We start from the raw sequence: 20813 nt of genomic DNA on the forward strand, positions 1-20813 counted from the left end.
GATGAAAAATATCGCGAACAAATGCTGCAGACCCCCCAAGGTCTCAGATGCATTAGGTCAGGTTTTCTACCCGTCCATAATTCATAAGGAGTAGTAAAACAGATTTGTAGGGCACAAAGTTAAGTATATAGGCTGCAGCATCCCCCCAATATGAAATTGGAAGGTTAGCTTGCGCCATCATAGACCTAACCATTTCAACAAGAGTTCGATTTCTTCTTTCCGCTACACAATTTTGTTGTGGTGTATAAGGGGTAGTCATTTGTCTGACAATACCCTTTTCATCACACAGTATTTGAACTGTTCAGATAGATATTCACGACCTCGATCCGTTCTCAAACACTTGACCGTCCTCTCCAACTGATTCTCGACCAAAGTGATATATTGTCTAAAGCACTCTAGTGCTTCTGACTTATGTGAAATTAGGTACACATACCCGAATTGTGTGAAATCATCTATAAAAGTGATGAAATATGAAGCTTCATGTCTCGCCCTCACATTCATCGGACCACATATGTCTGAATGAACTAATTGTAATGGAAATTCAGCTCTAGTCGCTTTTCCAAATGGTTTTCTTATTGCTTTTCCAGCCAAACATGGTTCACATGTGTCAAGATCAGAGCTTTTCTAGCTCTAGTCGACTCCAATGTGACCAAGTCTAGAATGCACACATTCATTTCAACATTTTCAGAACTTGTGACAAATGAAAAAAAATTATCAACATTACTTCTAGTAGAAACATTTGTAGTACAATCAAGTACAATAAAATCATCACAAGCGTAACCAGAACCAAAGAACACAGACCCTAGAGAAATGTGCAAACACATGTCATGAAAGTTCAAACTAAATCCTAACTTAGTTAGAGCCAAAACAGAGACTAAGTCCCGACGGATTTCAGGAGCATACAAGACATCATGTAATATGAGAGTTTTTCCGTCACGCATGTGTAGCTGGCAAGTGCCGATACCCTGAACCGAAACTTTGGAATTATTTCCCACATACAACCATCTTGTACCTTTAGGCCTCCGTCGGTACTCTACAAATGCTTCTCGACTTCTAGCTACGTGGTCTGTTGCTCCTGAGTCTACAATCCACGAAGGATGGGATTCTGTAAGCATTGCATAACTAGAAACATAAGCATATTTGCAAGTAGAGTCCAAGGATAATACCTTCTTTGCCTCAGCGCATTCACGAGCAAAGTGACCCAATGAGCTACAGTGTAGCACTTCATTTTGGTCTTATCCTTCTTGCCTACATGCTTGCCACGCTTGACATTTTTCTTTGGCCTCTTAAGTTCAGACTGATAGGGAGCCTTGTGTACCATGTTACCTTTCTTGCGTTTCATTCCAGAGTTTGAACTTGCAAAGTTGGCTTTGTTAAAGGACTTAGAAGCCTATAAGCGCTCATCTTCTAACTCAAGATGACGTGATATATCTTCAAATGTTTTCACATTTTTAGTGTGCATCATCTGAACCTTCATATGGTCCCAACTTTCAGGCAACGAGTGGAGAACCGGTTGGACTTGCTGTTCATTAGACATAATCTGACCAGCATTTTTTAGCTCTCTAATCATGTTTGACATGACTCTAAGATGCTGCCTCATCGATTGATTTGGGCGCTTCTTATAATCATTAAACTTTTGATTAAGTCTCCTAAGTTTGGTAGCCGATGTGGCACCAAACTTATCTTTCAAGGCCTCCCACATGCCTTTCGCAGTTTCATACTCTTAAAACTAACACATGAGATCATCTTGCATACAACTCCACAACGTGATGCGAGCGATGCTATTCTTTCTTTTCCAGACAACATATGCCTCGTGATCTTTCTCATGTTGAGTCGTAGTACCCTGATTAGGCTCTTCCATGTGATGGAAAAGAGTCTCCTTTACCTCTTGCTCCTCGAGGCATACTAGACTTTCCGATACCAAATATCGTAATTGTCACCATCCAATTTGTTTCCTCGATTGAGCTCAGCAATGATGTTCTTACAAGCAGACGACATACCTGCTTGAACATCTAGAGATATTACTTTCTTTGCATACTCTTAATATATAACATATAATTTTGCCATGAACACAAACTAATATAAAATAACTCAATTTTTATATGAGATCGAGAGTTCACTATGTTCCCAATCATCACCTGTATCAAAAACTTTGTTATAATAAATTAATTTGTTCTATGCAAAATTTTAAGTTCTAAACTAATCAGAACTCCCACTTGATCAAAGTATTCTTTTATATATGAATTAACAAATAAAACATATATAAAAAAATTGATCCAAAACAAAAAAAAATTCGCGGATACTGTTCATCATCTTCTTCAAAGAGATTGTTAAACAGCAAAAAAAGTTTGAAACTTTCGACCCTTATATCTCTCTAAATACGTAACCAAATTATTCTTTCTATATATCAATCGAAATATAATTTCAATATCTACGCACGGAAACTAAAATCATGTAATTGTGAATTATAAACAGAGAGATATGGACGAAACAATATTTCCGGTTTTCTCACTATTTTTCTAAATTCATGCAAACTATTGTGGTTCTCAAAGTGATATTTTCCAGAATAATTCAAGCCTATATGAAGAACATTTATGCAAAGTTTCAATTCATTTCATCATATATTCACGAATTCACCATTTTCAATCATTTAAACATTAACCATTTTCTTCAGTTCATCATGAATAAGCATGATTAACACAGAGAGGTTTTATATCATGATTACTATGAACGTTTTCATTCCAGAACCTAATCCTAATGCTCTGATACCAATATAAGAGTTTTATGCAGAAGCGTTTAAACCGAACACATACCTTTGCCCTGTTTAGCGATGAATATGACTCGATCGGTATGATCTGAAAACGGACGCAGAGATCGGGGAAGAGATCACAGATGGAAATTAACCACTTATTGTTAATGTTTTGATTCAAAGATGAACTCTGTTTTAACAGAGTTTGAGAACGAAAACTAGAAACATAGTATTGAAGAAAATTATACTTTATTGATAAGAGAAAAGTGTATTACACTCGATGTGTTTTGCGGACTCGATCCGATCTACTTATACAATACGAACAGATGTGTTTCAACAGGTGTTATTTAACAGACACAACTTATACGAATAGACGTAACTATACGTTCGTGACTTTTAAGTAAATAACTAACTTATACTAATATGACTTTAGGTTATATGACTTAGATTAGATTTGATTATAGTTCAACACTCCCCCTTAATCAAATCTCGGTTTCACTCCAAGCTTCTTCCTTAGATCTTCAGACCTCGTTCCACTTAAAGCTTTAGTGAAAATGTCCGCGAGTTCATACTTCTCTCAAAAACGTTTTGAATGAAGTAAGAATCTATCCTTCCCTACCAAGCCCTTGGTGCTTGCTTTAAACCATATAAAGCCTTGTATAGCCTTAACACCTTTTCTTCTTTGCCTTCAATCACAAACCCAGGTGGTTGCGTGACATAAACTTCTTCTTTTAACTCTCCATTCAGAAAGGCTGACTTGACATCCATTTGATACAACCTCCATTTCATTTGAGCCGCATGTGCAAGGATGACTCTTATTGTATCATGTCTTGAAACCGGGGCAAACATCTCAAAGTAATCGACTCCATATTCTTGATAAAACCTCTTGCTATTAGTCTTACCTTGTGTTTGATCGGATTACCACTTGCATCCGTCTTGATCTTGTAGATTCATATCACACTTATAACGTGTTTGTTCTCTGACTTGTCTACTAGTTTCCATGTCTTGTGTTTCTCAATCATGTCGATCTCTTCCTTCATAGCTTTTCTCCACTCTTTGTCAATGCATGCTTCGTTGTAGGTTTGTGGTTCTTCATGAGCTAGAAGACATTCTTCTATAATTTCAGCCGCTTCTTCAGTGTCCACCCTTGGTGCTATATTCATGATCTCTTGCATAGATCTGAATCTTCTTGGAGGTTCGGATGTCTCTCTTTCATCACTTCCATCTTCATTGATATCATGATCTTCTTCTTGAACCAAAACCGGAATGGAGATGTCTCCGGTTTGATCTTGTGATGTTTGTTGATCATTAATGGGTAAAACAAAGATCTTCTTCACTTCTTCTTGCTTTTTCCAATCCCACTTCTTGTTTTCGTCAAACTCAACATCTCTTGATACTTCAACCTTCTCATTCTCCAAGATAAAAACTCTATCGCCTTTTGACTGATTGCTATAGCCAATGAGAATTCCACGCTTTGCCTTAGCGTTTAACTTCCTTCTCTTTTGATCTGCTATATGCACATAGCATATGCTCCCAAATATCTTCAAGTGTGACACATTTGGCTTGTGTCCACACCACTTCTCTATAGGCGTCATATCATCTTCAATAGCCTTTGATGGAAGACGGTTTTGAATGTAAGCCGAGGTACGTACCGCTTCTACCCATAACTTGAGCGGTAAACCTTGCTCAACAATCATTGATCTTGCCATCTCCACCAAAGATCTATTCTTCCTTTCTGCTGCACCATTTTGTTGTGGCGAGTAAGGCAAAGTAACTTGCCTATTGATCCCTTCTTCTTCACAAAACTTGTTGAATTCTTGTGAAGTGAATTCACCACCACCATCCGATCTTAACGTCTTGATAACACAACCGGATTGCTTCTCTATCATGGCCTTGAACTTCTTCAACGTTAAGAATGTTTCTGATTTGTGTTTTAAAAAATATACCCAACACATGTGAGTATAATCATCTAAAAACAACAGAAAGTAACGGCTTACATCGAGTGATTGGTGTTGCATAGGTCCACATACATCCGTATGCACAATCTCAAGCTTCTTTTCTGTCTTTGTTTGAGATTCTTTTAGAAAGCTTTTGCGTGATTGCTTTCCAATATTACACGCCTCACATGCTTCCTTGCTGACTTTGAACTTTGGTAAATCATTTACCAAGTTCTTCTCTTGCATTCGTTGCAATCGTTTGCTGCCTACATGACCAAGCCTTTTGTGCCATGTTCCCATCTTGTCTTGCTCACTCGCATTCATTGCTTCTTCTTAAACCATTCTCAACTTGATTCTGAAACTTTTGTGACTCATTGGAATCTCCATTATCTTCTTGCCTTTTGCATCAAGTATGATGCATCTCTTGTCTTCAAAACTCACTCGATAGCCGCTTGAAATGATTTGAGGAAAACTCAATAGATTTTTCTCCAAGCCAGGCACCAAAAACACGTTTTGAATGATCTTCTTGCCATTGTTTGTCATGATGGTAACATCTCCTTTACTGGCTGTCATGACTATTTCTCCATTGCCGACTTTTATCGGAACTTTGACACTCTTTTCAAGTTTAGAGAAATATCCCTCCTCCTTAGTCATATGGTTAGTGCATCCACTGTCTACTAACCAGACATCTTCTTTTGTTGCTGCTTCGATTTCACTTGCGGTAAACAACATGTGATCTTTATCACTCGAGTCTTCTTCTTCGAGACTCACATGTGCCCTCTCTTTCTTCTTTGAGCGACACTTGTTTGAGTAGTGGCCGATCTTACCACAATTGTAACACTTAATATTGCTCTTGTTATTCTTTCTTTGATCGTTCTCCTTCGGTTTCTTCCAACACTCTTCGTTTGTGTGGTTGTTTCTCTTGCAAAACTCACACCACTTCTTGCCTTGATTCCCACGGCTTTTAGTGTTGTCTTGTTTGGAACCGGTTTTTCTTGCCTTTGTGCGAACATTGAATGCTCCTTCATTTGTGCTTTCGTCTCTTGTAGATAGTCTTGCTTCGTGTGCTTACAGAATACCGATTAGCTCTGTCATCGTTAATGAATCCAAGTCGCGAGTTTGCTCCAAAACACTAACAATGCTATCAAACTTGGCTGGGAGAGAGATGAGTATCTTCTGAATGATTTGAGAATTTGTTTTCTTTTCTCCATGATAAGTTAATTGATTCTCAAAGACAATCAACTTATCGGTGAATGATTTGATGTTTTCTCCATCGTACATCTTCAGATTTTCGTATTCCCTACGCAACGCTTGAAGTTTAATCAAACGAACTTGCATAGATCCTTTATATTCAGTCTTCAAAGCCTCCCATGCCTCTTCAAATGTTGTTGTTGGCGCAATGCATGAGAAGATTTGATCAGTCACGGTGGTTTGCAAAATCTGCAAGGCCATCGTATCATTAGCCATCGCCTCTTCTCTTTGTGCTTTTGCCACCGTTGTCTCGGGAGTTACTTCTCCTTGTCTGATTCGGCTGGCACTCCTTCTTCAACCACAGACCATAGTTTCCTGGTCTTGAGAATTGTTGTCATCTTAATGCTCCAGAAGTCGTACTTCTCCCCATCGAATATGGGGATCACTTGATGTAAAGAGCCTTGCATCGTCTCGGCTTATTTTGCGAAATCGTATGCAAAAAACTTTGCTTTTGTTCTTGCTGTGATTTTTTGTGCTTTCTCTTTTTTCCTCTCAATCGGTAAGCTCTGATACCATGTTAATGTTTTGATTCAAAGATGAACTCTGTTTTAACAGATTTTTGAGAACGAAAACTAGAAACAGAGTATTGAAGAAAATTATACTTTATTGATAAGAGAAAAGTGTATTACACTCGATGTGTTTTGCGGACTCGACTCGATCTACTTATACAACATGAACAGATGTGTTTCAACAGGTGTTATTTAACAGACACAACTTATACGAATAGACGTAACTATACGTTCGTGACTTTTAAGTAAATAACTAACTTATACTAATATGACTTTAGGTTATATGACTTAGATGAGACTTGATTATAGTTCAACACTTATCACCATTCAAATGCCCTTCCAATTGATCTCTCCAAGCTTTCTCTCTCTAAAATGTTTTCTCTGTCCTCTGTAACTTCTTTGTTTACCAACAGTCACAAACTGTTGTAAACAGACACTTTATTCTATCTGCAATGTCTCATATATATACTTAATGAAGAGACATTATCTAAAGAGTCACAACTCTTCATTTAATTATAAAAACCAATTTCTCATAACTGCTTGTTAAATCAAAACCGATTCGGTATGCTGCCAAATCATGGACGCAAACCGATCATAAACTAATAGATATATATCGGATCTTAGCTTCCGACTTCATTCTGATAATAAAGTTTTGGTTTTGTTCCGATTAGTTTGCCCATCTCTTCCGCTGACAGTTTTCTCTTATAGAGGCAGTGCTTTCAGGTCCGTATTATATAATTAGAGGTTTGTTGGTGATCAATTTGCTTGATTTCATGTGATCGGAGAATAAATCTTCATACCCCCTTATGGGGACTATATGATCGGAGAAGGATGAAGTGTCTCTGCAAGCGTGAGAATCATGATTTGTGAATTTCGTTGGCTGGTTCAGAACTGATCAGAAGAGCGTTTTGCGACTGGTCCAACCTTTAACCTTGCCAAGACATTCCATGCTCCATGGATTATGACAAGGAGATCTCTACTTTCAACACACGGTGATTTGCAAAAGGAAGAGATTGTACATTGATATCTGGAGAAAGTTTGTGGGTAGCAGTCGAAGCTTTACGGCGGTGAAAAACAAGTGCTGATGTTCCGGCGATCCTTCGGTGAGGCTCCGGCAATGTTCTAATGATAATTCAGCACTCCAAACTTTACAGCAGGCCATGTGTCTGGCCTGGCCTGCTGGCCTTTTTTCACTTTAGTACACATGTTTTAGCTTGTTAGAATGTTGATCTTATCAACTACTCACGTGTTGGCTTAGTTGTATTTGGGCTTTAGAGTTTGAATTTTACTGTATCAATTGTAACTACCTAATTTAATGAGTTTCTATAATATACTGATTTGCTGAAAAAAAAATGGTTTTTGGGTTTACATATGTACAAAAGCAAGAAACAAATATTCATAAAAAAAAAAAAAAACTAGAAAAAACAAACAAAGCCCAACCACATAACCTCTAATAGACTTGGTTTGGGATAATCAGTACCAAACGGTCAAAACCAGTTAAACTGAAAGACATCTTTAAAAAACTGGGATTTTTTATTTAATATATACAAAATCCAAGTTTACTTTATTTTCTTTTATTCATTTTTCTCATTGCCGTCTTCATTTAGGTTTTTCTCAAGAATTTTATTTGTTTTTTTTTTCCTTTTTTGGAAAAAGATTCTTGAATATAATCTGTTGTTTGGTAAAAAAAATATATGTTACTGATATGATTGGGTTTTGGCTGTCCGATAATATTATTCTTATTCGAAAGACACCCGTACATGACACGAGCTAGCTAGTTCAGAGCTAAGAACCAACATCTCAAGACAGCATGCATAAATGTCCTCCTCAAACTTATCGACACACTTAGCCAGAAACAATTCTGGTATTGTTAGCTCGTTTGAGACTAGGTTTAAAAGTTACTATCTCTACGTAGAAGCTAGAAAGACTTTTGTTGGGATTGAACATGGTTTGTAAAGAACTAATCTTTTGGTTAAGAAGACTCGATAGTATTTTGTAAAGCACGCAGCTGTAATGAAAAGGTAAACAAAAATTTAGATGTCTCATTCAAGACTCTGTAAACATAGACTATCTATGTTTGTCTGTGTGTTCCTTTTTCACTCTGGAATTTCTGTTTTTCTCTGAGAAAACTAACTCATCGATGATGATTTTTGAGTTCTCCAATCTTACTGATCGATGATATAAATTCACATGTATTTTTTAAATTTAAAAATCAAAACAGCATCTGCCAAATTAAATTAAATTAGGACATTTTACCCAAAAAAAAAATTAGGACCAAACCAAGATAATAAATAAAAACTCGAGAAAAATCGATTCCAATGCAAACTCTTGTCTCTCTTGTGAATTGTTGATTTTTGAAAGAAAGAAGTCGCATAAGACAAAGGTTCTTCCTTGCTCCTTCTCGGAAGCAGACGGGTTTCTGAAAAAAGGAAGTTTTTACTTTTTTTGCCGGAAACTTTTAAATTGTCAAATCTCTAATATTCTAAATATCACAAATTATTTAATTCAATATCGATCTTTTTGGCCACTTTTTTTTTCAGTTCTTTCTACGAGTATCTATCGTAGAAAGCACAAAACATAAAGATGGAATAAGGTTACAACTTAGCTTCATTTCCCATAAGTTTTCAGCTCTATAATGTAAAAGCAGATTTTATGACATTATTGATCTAAAGTTTACGCTTTTATTTCTTATTTGCTATGTTCTTTAAATAATCTTTTAGATACAGTGATGTAAACTCTTCGATACAACGATTTAACTAACTTTTACAGGGTTTTAATTTAAAGCAGATTTTATGACATGATTGATCTAAAGTTTAGGCTTTCATTTCTTATTTGCTATGTTCTTTAAGTAATCTTTTAGATATAGTGATGTAAACTCTTCCATAACGATTTAACTACACTTTTACAATTGGGTTTTAGTTAAAGTATATTCAAATCGACAATGTTGACTGCAAGTAATTAAGAGCCAAAATTGTGCATACATTCTCTAGGTAAATAAAGTCAAAGATGATGGAGTCTTGCATTTACTTTTTTTGTCTTTTTCCGGTTTCTAGCTCTTTAGATACAAATGCCTAAAAACGTGATTATTTTGAAAAGGTAAACAAAACATTTTATATTTTTTTTATAATCCATAAAAAGAAAAACGACAAAATAAAAATAAAACTAAATCACCCATGAAAATAGATAATATTATATCAATATAAGAAACTCAATTTCTGATAAAATAAATATATATCCTGAAGGAAAATCTGGTGAAACAAATGCAGTAATTAGCTTTCAATACGATTACTGGATTTTAATTTTTTGGTATGTAGTTGACATATTACCAAAAGAAGTCATAATGAAAGTTTCATTTCCTTATTGTTTGATAGGTTTAAACCGACCCATTACATTAGATAAAAAGAAATATATGGAATGTAGAGTTTCTAAATTACATCAAACATATTTGATTACAGGAACAGACAAAAGTGCCTTGCCAAAACCATCATCAAGATTGCACAAAGTTATGTTGGTAGCAACAATGTGAATCTTCTCTTACCAATTGGACAATATGGTACCCAATTACTTGGAAGTCTATCCTTGCACAAATATTGTTCTCATTTTCATCCTAGTTCGAATACATCATAATAGTGTACATACATATAATGTAGAAAAGATGCAGCAGATTCATAGTACATTTCCACTAGGATTTTTGCAATTAATTTTGTTACACAAAGATGAAGATATTTTAGATTATAAAATTTTACTTTTTAAGATTATAAAATGGGTTATTAATCTTTTATAAATTTAAAGTTTTTTTAATTAATTGACTTTAAATTTTTCTAACTTTTGACTTGATACATGTCACAACCTGATGAGTTAGCAACTTTAAAATATTCTATAGTTATATAATAAGATATATACATGTATATATATTACTAACCAAGATTAAGATTTGATAATTCATATTGATTCGTTAATCTCCACCATATCTCAGTTTACATAATATATTTTTAATAGTATGAGTTAGTATATTGCTAATCCAGAAACTTGGTAATGAGTTTCAGCTCCTTATATTTCATCTCAAATCCTTTGAGGTCGCCTTACAATTCATTTAAAATAAAAGTAAAAATACTCTTTATCATTAAGTATTCATTTCTCTCTTGATACGTATAACATTATATGCATGATACATGGGAACGAGATCATTAATCCAGCAACCCGAAAACTGGTCTAATTTCCAAAAAGCGATATCAAAAGCGTACCGTTTCTTGTATTCACGAAGCACACTTGCCAATGCCATGTATCTGTCAAAGACTAAAAAACACATAAAACATGATCGCTTTGGACTCATTTTGCATTGGAGGCTATTTTAGTAAAAATTGTTCCCTTATTCTCTTATTTACTTTTACGTTTTCATTTGAAGAAAACTAATCAAAGTGTCAAAAGAAAAAAAAAAGTTTATGGATTTATTTACACAAGCAAATGCAACCAAACAAACAGCAAAATACAACCAATGGTTCTTTACTTAGGGAATCACTTCAGTACAAACAAATTCGGTTCAGTAAACCGAATAAACCGATTTTAACCAACAAACGGTTCCATTCGGCGATATCTTTGGTCTTTTGGAAGCATGAACCGAACTGAACTTTATTATAGCCGAACCGAACCGAACTATTGTTTGGTTTATTTCAGCGTTACTTTTTCCGAACGAACGGAACCAAATTACCGTATTAAACCGATTGCCCAGGCCTACTTGATTTCAGGTGGAGCGGTGAAATGCGTAGAGATGGCAAAGGTCAAGGTCACTTTCATGTCCGAGACAAAGCAGACATTGAACCGAAATGAAAAATTAGTGTATGCCACTGGCGTTCTAGGGTTCGGTTGCGAGGAGTCTTCTTCGATGCCGAAGCAAATTGACAAAAAGAAGTTCACTTGGGTGATTAAGAATTTCTCCTCTTTGGAATCTGACGTAATCTACTCTGATGAATTCATCGCTGGTGGCTGCAAATGGTAAGAAGACGACTTGTTTTGCTAATGCTTTCGTCCCTTCAAGCTTTAGCCTTTATGTGAGACATCCATTGTTTTTCTTTCTGTTTCTTTCAGGCGTCTTGTGGCCTTTCCCAAAGGATATAATAACACCAGTGATTTGTCTCTGTATCTGGTGGTTGCTAATGCTGAATCTTTGCCTTGTGGATGGAGAATACACGCAGTAATTTCCTTAAGTGTAGTTAATCAATGTTCAGAGAAAGTCTCACAAGTGAGAGGTAATTCTTCTTTACGCCCCCTTATGAGTTATTATTTAAATGTTCATGTAAACGATTGTGAAAGAAACTCTCTGTCTTGTGGGTTTTTCAGTTAAAAAAAAATGGTTTGATGAGAAGGATCCAGAGTGGGGTTTTAAGTACATGATTCGCCTTGAAAAACTTATGGCCAAAAATGGTGGCTTTATGGTTGACAACGAAGTCAAGATTGTTGCAGAAGTACATGTTCTTGAAGTTATTGGCGATTTAGATGTGTCAGACAAATCTGAGGAGGTAACCCAACCTCTGAAGAAGATAAAGATAGATGTTGCTGGGACTAGTGATTTGCTTAAGGAAAGTCCATCAGATTGTGTGGTGAATGTCAATGGGTTTAAAGTTCTTTCTTCCCAGGTAAGAAGTTAATAAAGATGGCAACTTTTTTATAAATTTCAACCTCTAGGTAAGTTACCAGTTGTTTCTTTTTTCTTGGGTTGATTTTGGGACAAGATGTGGCTAGGCAGTTCTATACCATTCAGATTCTTGATATGTATACTTCATTCATTCTTTTCAACTGCAGGCAGAATTGGTGAAACTTATATTTCAAAGGCACCCAGACATAGCAATAGAGCTCCAAGTTAAGAACCAACATCTGAGGACAGCGTGCATGTATGTCCTACTCAAACTTATCGACACACTGTGCCAGAAAGAGCTCTCCTATGATGATTTGGTAGGAGTAGATAGTGCACTAACATACGTGAAAGATTCTGGCTTTAAGGTGGATTGGTTGGAGAAGAAATTGGAGGAAGTGAAGGAAAAGAAGATGGAAGAGCAGATTGGTGAGACTCTGAGGCAGGAATTAGAGAAAAAGATGAAGGACTGTAAGCAGAAGTGCTCAGAAAAAGAAGCTTTGCTGGAGAAAGAGAATAAAGAACTGAAGGACTTGAAGCAGAAGTGCTTGGACATAGAAGCTTTGCTAGAGAAAGAAAAGGCAAAGGTGTTGGCCACTGTTGCTGCTCCTCTAACGTTGGATGATGTTGTCTGATGTATTAGGTTTGGAATGTTGTCTAGGTGTGTTCTGACTTCTGTTACTGTATGTTCGTTTGAGTGTAGGTTTCAAAGTTTGTGTCTCAGTCTCTAAGTAGAAGCTAGAGTAACTTCTTTTGGGATTGGAAGTTTCCTACATTTTGTAAAGAACTAATATTTTGGTTAAGAGGACTCGGGTAGAATTTTGTAAAGCTTGCAGCTGTCATGGAAAAGTAAAAATCTTTTAGATGTCTCATTCAAGACTTTGTAAAAAGACGGCTTTCTTTTCATATGAGAAGTGAATATCGTTCGAAAGTTATGTATTGAAACTAGTATATTGCATACATGAACTTTGAACATTGCTTAGAACAAAAAAAAAAATCGGTGCTGCTTTTACCCTTTTTTTTTGTAAAGTTATTGTTTTTGGATCTGAAGAGAACGAAAGAGTCAAAATAATTTTTTTGGGCCTAAGTGCAATTAAAGGCTCGGAAGACCTCAGAGACGTTATCCAAGTTTTTCCTCTTCTCTCCGCAGAGAGAGAGAGAGAGAGAGAGAGAGAGAGAGAGAGAGAGAAAGAAAGAGAAAGAAAGAGAGAGAGTCAGAGAGAGAGAGAGAAGAGACCATGCATGTGTCCGTACATCCCGTCTTCGCCACAAACTTAGCGACTAAGGTCTCTTCGAATAGGTTTTACCGTAATGTTTCGCGCCGTCGAAACGGCTCCAGCTCCGTCAAATGCTCGGTGGAGACGACGGAGGCTGACCGGTCGGTGAAGCTGAAGAACGGGAACGACTCACTGGAGATTTGCAGAGTCCTTAACGGGATGTGGCAGACAAGCGGAGGATGGGGCAAGATCGATCGAAACGACGCCGTTGAGGCAATGCTCCAATATGCCGATTCTGGTCTCTCTACTTTCGACATGGCTGATCACTGTAAGTATAGCTAGTGTCTCATTTCTTTACACAAATTGGGATTTATGACATTAACAAGTAAGAGCTTTAGAATTTTGATGACCTGAGTAGAATCGGCCTTAGTTGTTAGCAGAAATTAGCTTAGAAATTAACAAAATGATGAAGAAATTAGAGAGTTTTGATGCAGAGTTTTGATGCTATGGTTGTGCTACCAGAAGACTTGAATTGAAAGTTTTAGTGTGGAGATTAATGATGTAATTGTGATTAGTGTGTTCCTTTGATGTGTTTTAGATGGTCCTGCGGAGGATCTTTACGGCATTTTTATCAATAGGGTTCGTCGAGAGAGACCACCAGAGTACTTGGAAAAGATTAAAGGGTAAGAAAGTTTTAACTTTGAAGTCGATTGTTTTGTCAGTAATGTGGAGATCAGAACCAATGGTACAGAGTTTGTGTAATGGCTAAATGATTAGGCTATGTTTTGTGGTGTTAGTTTGACAAAATGGGTACCTCCTCCGGTGAAAATGACAAGCAGCTATGTTCGTCAGAACATCGACATATCGCGGAAGAGAATGGATGTGGCTTCTCTTGATATGCTTCAGTTTCACTGGTGTTTGCTCCTCTCTTCTGCTTAAATGCTTAGCAGTTTCTTTAGCTTCACTGAAGTGCATTTGCCCTATTTATTTGCTAATTTTTAGTTTGGAATAGGTGGGATTATGCGAATGACGGTTATCTCGATGCTCTGAAACATCTCACTGACCTTAAAGAAGAAGGTAAGCAATGATGGGATATGTTTTTGATTATCATTTATATCTATCTATCGGCTTTTTCTTAAGCTGAGGCATTGAAATGCTTGCAGGTAAAATCAAGACTGTTGCTTTGACAAATTTTGATACAGAGAGACTTCAGAAAATCTTAGAAAATGGAATCCCTGTTGTTAGCAACCAGGTATTTGTTCGAACAACTATAGATTCTGTTGTTCCTTGCAAGTTCCTTTATTGTGTTCATGTAGACATGGATGTAAAATCTTTCCAGGTGCAACACTCCATTGTAGACATGCGTCCTCAACAGAGAATGGCTCAGCTTTGCGAGCTCACTGGGGTCAAACTTATAACGTGAATTCTCTTATTACTCTCTCTACATATCTCGTTTGATTTCATCTTCTTTAACAACGGACTTAACCACACAAACTGCAGATATGGGACAGTAATGGGTGGTCTCCTGTCAGAGAAGTTCCTTGATACCAATCTAACAATCCCTTTTGCTGGCCCGCGCTTGAATACGCCTTCTCTCCAAAAATACAAAAGGGTAAGACTTCAAATCATTCACATATTAACCTTGTCATGAGTTTAAGGATTCATCATCACCGTATCATCTTACTTTTTTACTGTTTCTAAGATTTTTGAAAACTTACATTACAGATGGTTGATGCATGGGGAGGGTGGAATCTATTCCAAGGTTTGCTTCGAACGATGAAGAGCATAGCCACAAAACATGGAGTCTCTATTCCGACAGTTGCTGTGAGATACGTATTAAATCAGGTATGTATCTTTCCTTACATGGATTACTCTGACTCTTAAAGGCCAATCTGGTTTTTTATTTGTTCTAAAAATTTGGGAATCTCATCGCAGCAAGGAGTTGCTGGATCAATGATTGGTGTGAGGCTCGGGTTAGCCGAACATATACAAGACGCAAACGCGATATTCTCATTGGTATTGGATGATGAAGATGTTAATAGCATACAAGACGTTACCAAGAAAGGTAAAAATCTTCTCCAAGTGATTGGTGACTGTGGAGACGAATACCGACGTATATGATGTTGTAGAATATTGTATACATGTTTTCAATACACAAAATCTATGGTAGAATTCGTATATAACTTTTGATAATGTCTTCCTTTTCGTCTGTGCAAATACTGATAATGTATTCAATACACAAGATCAATGTAAATCGCAATCATCTAGATATATAGTGTTTTGTTAGATTTTGGTGTTTTGGGTAATGAACCAATCATGTTAGTATAACAGTGCTTTCTATTTAGAATTCGTTGCAGAGAAAGTCTAGGCTTCTTAGACTTGTAAGCCATGTCTTTGTTAGGAATGTTGTTCAATCTTAGATGCTTTAGCGACTGAAAAACAAATAAATCAATATTAATTTAAATTTTGCAAGTGGAAATGGGAAACCATACGTTTTTTTTTTCCTGGCGCAGCTTTAAAAGTCTTACAAGCATATTTCGACTCTTCAACTACTATCAACTTGAAATCAACATCTTAAATTACTTAGAACAACTTGTATACTAAGACAAAGTGCAAAAGACGAAATCAAATACAATGCTATATTTTTACAATTATTTTTCTTGAATCGTCATATTATATCCTGATTCTGAGCTTCTTTTTTTTGAAAATCATAGTCAAAAATTATTTTCTTTTCTTTCTTTTGTTATAGTCTGTGTCGAATTTCTTTCTTTTGTTATAGTTTTTGTGTACAGCATTATTTTTTTTATAGCTCAGTCACTAATGCATCTAAGGTTCTAGGATTTTGTTAGAAGCATATGATTTGAATGTCTACTAATATTCTAAACACTATGGTCTGACTGGTGAAATGTTAGAGTAATATAGAGTAATTTAGAGAAAAGAAAAATAAAAAGTTAGAGGAATAAAGAGGAAAATAAAAGATACAAATAATAGATTTCTATTTTTATGTGTTATTCTGGGATCCTCTTACAAAAAGTGGTGGAAAATATTGCTACAAAGTACAAACTAAGGAAAGACAAAAAAAAAAAAAACTATTATTTCTAGTAAGAAAGAGCGTAATTTTTGTTTTTCTCATATTTCACCTTACTGGTAAAAGTTAAGAGGGAAATAGCGTAACTACAATTTGTTATCCCACACTTTTACTTTACAATAACTATCAGGTTAGATGTGTTCTAAATCATGTTAAATGATTTCTATAATTCCAAGTCAGACGACTCAGATTACTATATTTCTCAATCATATTAAATGAGTTCTTAAGAAAAAGCTTTATAGTAGTATCAAATTGTGTCGGCTTCCATGACATGCTAAATAGCCTAGAATAAATGTTGACAGAAAAAAAAAATGTAGCTTAAAATAGATTGCTTCCTTATCCAGCTGCAAAACAACATAGTATGTCGACTGTCGAATTCAAAAAAAAGTATGTCTTTTTTTTGTCTGAAAGTACTTACAGTAAAATTAATATTCGATAAATTAATAATCATTGTAAATTAATAATTTTTTTGGTCTCAAGTTGGGCCAGTATAAAAATCTATCAAATTCGATAAGATAATAAGATAATAATTTTTTTGAAACTCCTATATAAATATATGGTCTCAACATAAACATAAATTAATAATTATAAAAATTTATGTATATAGGTAAGATAAAATATATTAAAATATGATTAATGTATTTTTGTTTTTATTTAAGTTTATCTATTTAATTATTTACATCAATAACTTTTAATGCTGTTTTTTTAACTCTATTCAAAATTTATGAAAAAAATTAGATGTTATAATTAATGTTTTTACGCGTAACTGTTTTCTAAATATATTATGGTATTGTCTTCAATTTTAGCACTAACATTAAGCATAGTAGCCATATTTTTTTCTGAATTTTTTACTAATGAACATTTATACTTTTATATAGATAATTCAGTTCACAATTAACAAATAAAAATAACTATTCTATTTGCGATTGCTATGATTTTAAACATAATTTTAAGTTTGTGCATACCATTTTATAAGCATATAAGTTTAGGTTCTTAAATATAACATCATTTCAAAAAAAATTAAGAAGAAGATGGACGGAAAATAATTTTTCTCTATAAATTAATAAAATATCATGGTCCCAACATTATTAATTTATAGAGGTTTTACTGTATATAAATAATAGCTCATATCAGTTTAAGAGAAAACATAGTGTTCTCTCATAAACAGAGAGTCGAAACATGGCTCAAGGCCGAAAAGTATACAACGAAAATTTAATAAAACTAGAAAGTTGAGCTCACTATTGAGACCTGCTTTCGATGACGTGATCGCCTCCTACACTCCTGGTAGTAGACTGTTCCGTCCTAAACAAATCTCTGAGCCAACAGGGTTCTCCTTGAGCAACGTATGAGACGAACCGATTTTCAGCTGTGACGCTTCGGGCAATTTCGGCTGCTCCTCTGTTCGCCTTTGGAGGTTCGAAAATAATATCCCATCCCACCTGATTCTTGGTAAACTCCAATAGAGCTGCCAAATATCCTGTAAGAGCAGGCCATTCTCGAGGTTTGTATAAAGCTTTGATGATGTCCAGCGATGAGGCCGCAAATGTGACATTTGAATCCGCAAGCTTCTCATACTCTCCAACGCCCACTCCCATCCTTTGAACTTTGCGTCTAAACATGTTCGCTCCTGAGAAAAAGAACGACAGCTATGGCTTAGTACCGTACCATCACTATTTCGTAGAACCCATGATGCTCCCGATATAGATGTCCCGATATCCGATATTGCATTTCACCCTGCCCATCTCCGGTGGTATCCATTTCTCCCTTGCACTCGCATTATAATTCTGCTCAGAGATACTCTGTCGCTGTTGAACTAAAATCCATTGTCGTGTATCATCATAAGCTTTCTTTATAGCTTCGGTGGCTTGATACACCACTCCATCAAAAAGCGTTTGTTATGATTCTTCCATAGAGTCCACTCTATCCAGGGAGGCACTACTCTTATTCCTTCTGGAACGTTACGGTTGTTCTGCAACTTCAGAATATGATGTATATTTTCATAGATTGAATTGCAGAAACCATTAGCCGGAGTCGGAAAAATTGAAAGCGTCCATATCTGTCTTGCTGCAGGGCATTTAAACAGAATATGGTTCACTGATTCCACCTCTGCCGGACACGACTAGCAACCATCTCTATAGTTCATACCTCTTGTTTGTAATCTGTCAGTGACCGCAATGGCACCCTTCAGTGCTTTCCAAAGAAACAGCTTAATTTTTGGCACAGTTTTTGCCTGCCAACACTGGTGATAGATGGGATTGACAGATGGTGACGCTTCTGCTTGAGAAAACAGCTCTTTTTTCTTTTTTTGGTGGATGAGCTCATATCCGGAGCGTACAGAGTATACCCCATTCTTTGAATCAGTCCACACAAAGAAATCATCCCGATCCGGTATAGGCATGTGTTTGTGAATCAGAGTCTTGTCAGCATCAGTAAACAGAGCATCCAGCTGATCAGCATTCCATTGAGAAGTCCCCTGAACTATTAGATCCGCAACTTTGAGTCCAATGTTCATCAGGGACTGGGTTCCTCCCTGTCTGCATGGCTTACCATCATATAACCAATTATCAGTCCACACATAAGTGCCTTGTCCATTTCCGATTACCCATTTTAATCCCTGGGCCAGTAAATCTCTTCCAAACAGGATAATTCTCCAGGCGTATGATGGTCTACTTCCATTCGGCGTATCTAGCAATCGCTATTTGCATAATATCTACTTTTAAAGAATCGTGCAAACAGACTGTATGGATTACTGAGAAGCCGCTACGCTTGCTTAGCCAACAAGACTTGGTTGAAGTTGAGGATATCCCGGAAACCCATCCCTCCAAGTTTCTTAAGAAGCGTAAGTTTATCCCAACTCACCCAATGGATTTTGCGCTGATTCATCTCTGTTCCCCACCAATATTATGCAATTGCACTTGTAAGTTGAAAACCCTCTAATATATTATATATCTAGATTTATTTTGATATTATTTGTTAGCTATATTTTTATGTCCAAATGAAGAAAAAAAATAGATGTTAAAAGTTAGAATATATAGCTTAAAATTAATAGTTTAAAGAGTATGTCGAGTCACAAAAAAATATGTCTAAACCATGTATTATATCTAGATTTATTTCGCTAGAAAAGAAAAAAAAAGTGGGAAATTGTGATAAGGATAAGGTTTCTTTTCTTTCATGAAGATTCTTTGGCGATTTTTTGGCGAAACCCTAATTTTCGATCTCAATCAAATTTCTCTTCTAGTTTATCTGGATTTAATCTTTGTTTCTACCCCAAATCCCTTCTCTAATCTTAATCCTCATATATGGAATCGCAAAAGGAGATATGGGAACTCTTTCAAGAGCTCCATATTGGAGCAAATCAGTTAAAGTGGGTCGTTCATGAAGATGCTCAAAGGAAATTCGAAAATGATCATCGTCTTTATCTTGTTGCAAGGGATCTTAACCCGAATCACCAGAACCCGGTGGAAATTAAAGCGTTGATGCCCAAAGTTTTGTCGTTAATCGAACAGGTTAAAGGTCAGGTTAACGAAGATGATACTATCAACTTCTACTTTACAAAAGAGCATCATCTGCTTACAGTTCTCGACAACGGCCCTTATTCCTATCAAGGATGGATAATTGCTCTTGATCGATGCAATCACCGTCACTACCCTAATTTTCTTCAAGAGATTCCGTTCTGGGTCAAGATCAAGAACATACCATCTGTTTTCAGGCGAACTGGGATTGCCAATAACATCGCCTCTAACCTTGGTCAAGTTCGAGATGTCATAGTCATTGAACAGACTGTTAATCAACCAGGTGAGGTTTGGGCAAAGGCTGATTTTGATGTTGATTCCGAGATTACTCGAGCAAGACAAATACAAATCACTAGCCACTCTCAGTCTGTTGAGCTTGAGTTTTGATACTCTGGATTACAGAAGTTATGTACTACTTGTGGCAAATTAACTCATCACTATGATGTATGCCCTCGTGCTGCTACTCTTCCTACTGTTGTTGGCCATTGGACTCAAGTAGGTCATGATGTTTCTGCCACTCCGGAGCAGAGAAGAGAAGAAATAACATGACTAAATCAATACAGAGAGAAAGAGGAAAGTTTGCAATAGGAGAGTGTCAACAGAGACAGAGCTATCACTTCCAGTCACGCCAACGTTCGCTTATCCAACAGCAGTGATCGGAGATAATCTGAATCTTCTTCAAGGAAATGAAGTTACAAATGGAGCTGATCAGGAGATGGAACACCAAGACCCAAATCTTAAAAGGAAAGCTCCTGAAACAGATCCTACGAATCAACCTTCTACTTCTAAGAAAACAACTACTCAGGTTGTGACAGCGAAAGGTTCGGTGGTTATCCTGAAACCACCTCGTCAGCCATGAAGCTTTTGCATCTGAATTGTCAGGGTATGTGGAACAACCTGACAGTTCAGTATCTGAAAAAT

The 20813-nt window shown here is 36.1% G+C and overlaps 5 protein-coding genes across 5 annotated transcripts; 3 read left to right on the forward strand and 2 right to left on the reverse strand.

Moving 5' to 3' along the window:
- Positions 1 to 572: 572 nt before the first annotated feature.
- Positions 573 to 1702, reverse strand: LOC112081432. The gene is made up of 5 exons (XM_024147875.1): positions 1472 to 1702; positions 1167 to 1390; positions 1013 to 1122; positions 725 to 802; positions 573 to 655 (listed from the first exon to the last, which is right to left on the reverse strand). Exons 1-5 carry the CDS (start codon positions 1700 to 1702, stop codon positions 573 to 575), a joined length of 726 nt encoding a protein of 241 aa, XP_024003643.1.
- A 3317-nt stretch (positions 1703 to 5019) lies between these two features.
- On the reverse strand, positions 5020 to 6153 carry LOC112081433. The gene is made up of 2 exons (XM_024147876.1): positions 5766 to 6153; positions 5020 to 5708 (listed from the first exon to the last, which is right to left on the reverse strand). The coding sequence occupies exons 1-2, from the start codon at positions 6151 to 6153 to the stop codon at positions 5020 to 5022; spliced, it is 1077 nt and encodes a 358-aa protein (XP_024003644.1).
- Positions 6154 to 11195: 5042 nt separating this feature from the next.
- On the forward strand, positions 11196 to 12908 carry LOC18026624 (MATH domain and coiled-coil domain-containing protein At3g44790). The gene is made up of 4 exons (XM_006409685.2): positions 11196 to 11438; positions 11532 to 11692; positions 11784 to 12079; positions 12246 to 12908. Exons 1-4 carry the CDS (start codon positions 11215 to 11217, stop codon positions 12708 to 12710), a joined length of 1146 nt encoding a protein of 381 aa, XP_006409748.2. The 5' UTR covers positions 11196 to 11214; the 3' UTR covers positions 12711 to 12908.
- A 296-nt stretch (positions 12909 to 13204) lies between these two features.
- Positions 13205 to 15574, forward strand: LOC18026625 (flagellar radial spoke protein 5). The gene is made up of 9 exons (XM_006409686.2): positions 13205 to 13620; positions 13891 to 13975; positions 14090 to 14206; positions 14305 to 14369; positions 14456 to 14544; positions 14632 to 14711; positions 14793 to 14904; positions 15018 to 15137; positions 15228 to 15574. Exons 1-9 carry the CDS (start codon positions 13314 to 13316, stop codon positions 15411 to 15413), a joined length of 1161 nt encoding a protein of 386 aa, XP_006409749.1. The 5' UTR covers positions 13205 to 13313; the 3' UTR covers positions 15414 to 15574.
- A 4105-nt stretch (positions 15575 to 19679) lies between these two features.
- Positions 19680 to 20279, forward strand: LOC18026626. Its single transcript, XM_024147877.1, has one exon. The coding sequence runs from the start codon at positions 19680 to 19682 to the stop codon at positions 20277 to 20279; it is 600 nt and encodes a 199-aa protein (XP_024003645.1).
- The last annotated feature ends 534 nt before the right edge of the window (positions 20280 to 20813 follow it).

Source organism: Eutrema salsugineum, unplaced genomic scaffold (assembly GCF_000478725.1).
Source record: "Eutrema salsugineum unplaced genomic scaffold, Eutsalg1_0 scaffold_10, whole genome shotgun sequence".
In the NCBI taxonomy this organism is placed as follows: Eukaryota; Viridiplantae; Streptophyta; class Magnoliopsida; order Brassicales; family Brassicaceae; genus Eutrema; species Eutrema salsugineum.

Coding starts and splice junctions, on each gene's coding strand:
- LOC18026626 (XM_024147877.1), top strand. CDS start 19,680: ATGGAATCGCAAAAGGAGATATGGGAACTCTTTCAAGAGCTCCATATT.
- LOC18026625 (XM_006409686.2), top strand. CDS start 13,314: ATGCATGTGTCCGTACATCCCGTCTTCGCCACAAACTTAGCGACTAAG. Junction 13,976..14,089: donor TACTTGGAAAAGATTAAAGG/GTAAGAAAGTTT, acceptor TTGTGGTGTTAG/TTTGACAAAATGGGTACCTC. Junction 14,370..14,455: donor CACTGACCTTAAAGAAGAAG/GTAAGCAATGAT, acceptor AAATGCTTGCAG/GTAAAATCAAGACTGTTGCT.
- LOC112081433 (XM_024147876.1), bottom strand. CDS start 6,153: ATGGCTAATGATACGATGGCCTTGCAGATTTTGCAAACCACCGTGACT. Junction 5,709..5,765: donor AACGATGACAGAGCTAATCG/GTATTCTGTAAG, acceptor GCACAAATGAAG/GAGCATTCAATGTTCGCACA.
- LOC112081432 (XM_024147875.1), bottom strand. CDS start 1,702: ATGTGGGAGGCCTTGAAAGATAAGTTTGGTGCCACATCGGCTACCAAA. Junction 1,123..1,166: donor AATGCGCTGAGGCAAAGAAG/GTATTATCCTTG, acceptor TTATGTTTCTAG/TTATGCAATGCTTACAGAAT. Junction 803..1,012: donor GTACCGACGGAGGCCTAAAG/GTACAAGATGGT, acceptor ACATTTCTCTAG/GGTCTGTGTTCTTTGGTTCT.
- LOC18026624 (XM_006409685.2), top strand. CDS start 11,215: ATGGCAAAGGTCAAGGTCACTTTCATGTCCGAGACAAAGCAGACATTG. Junction 11,439..11,531: donor ATCGCTGGTGGCTGCAAATG/GTAAGAAGACGA, acceptor TGTTTCTTTCAG/GCGTCTTGTGGCCTTTCCCA. Junction 12,080..12,245: donor TTAAAGTTCTTTCTTCCCAG/GTAAGAAGTTAA, acceptor TTTCAACTGCAG/GCAGAATTGGTGAAACTTAT.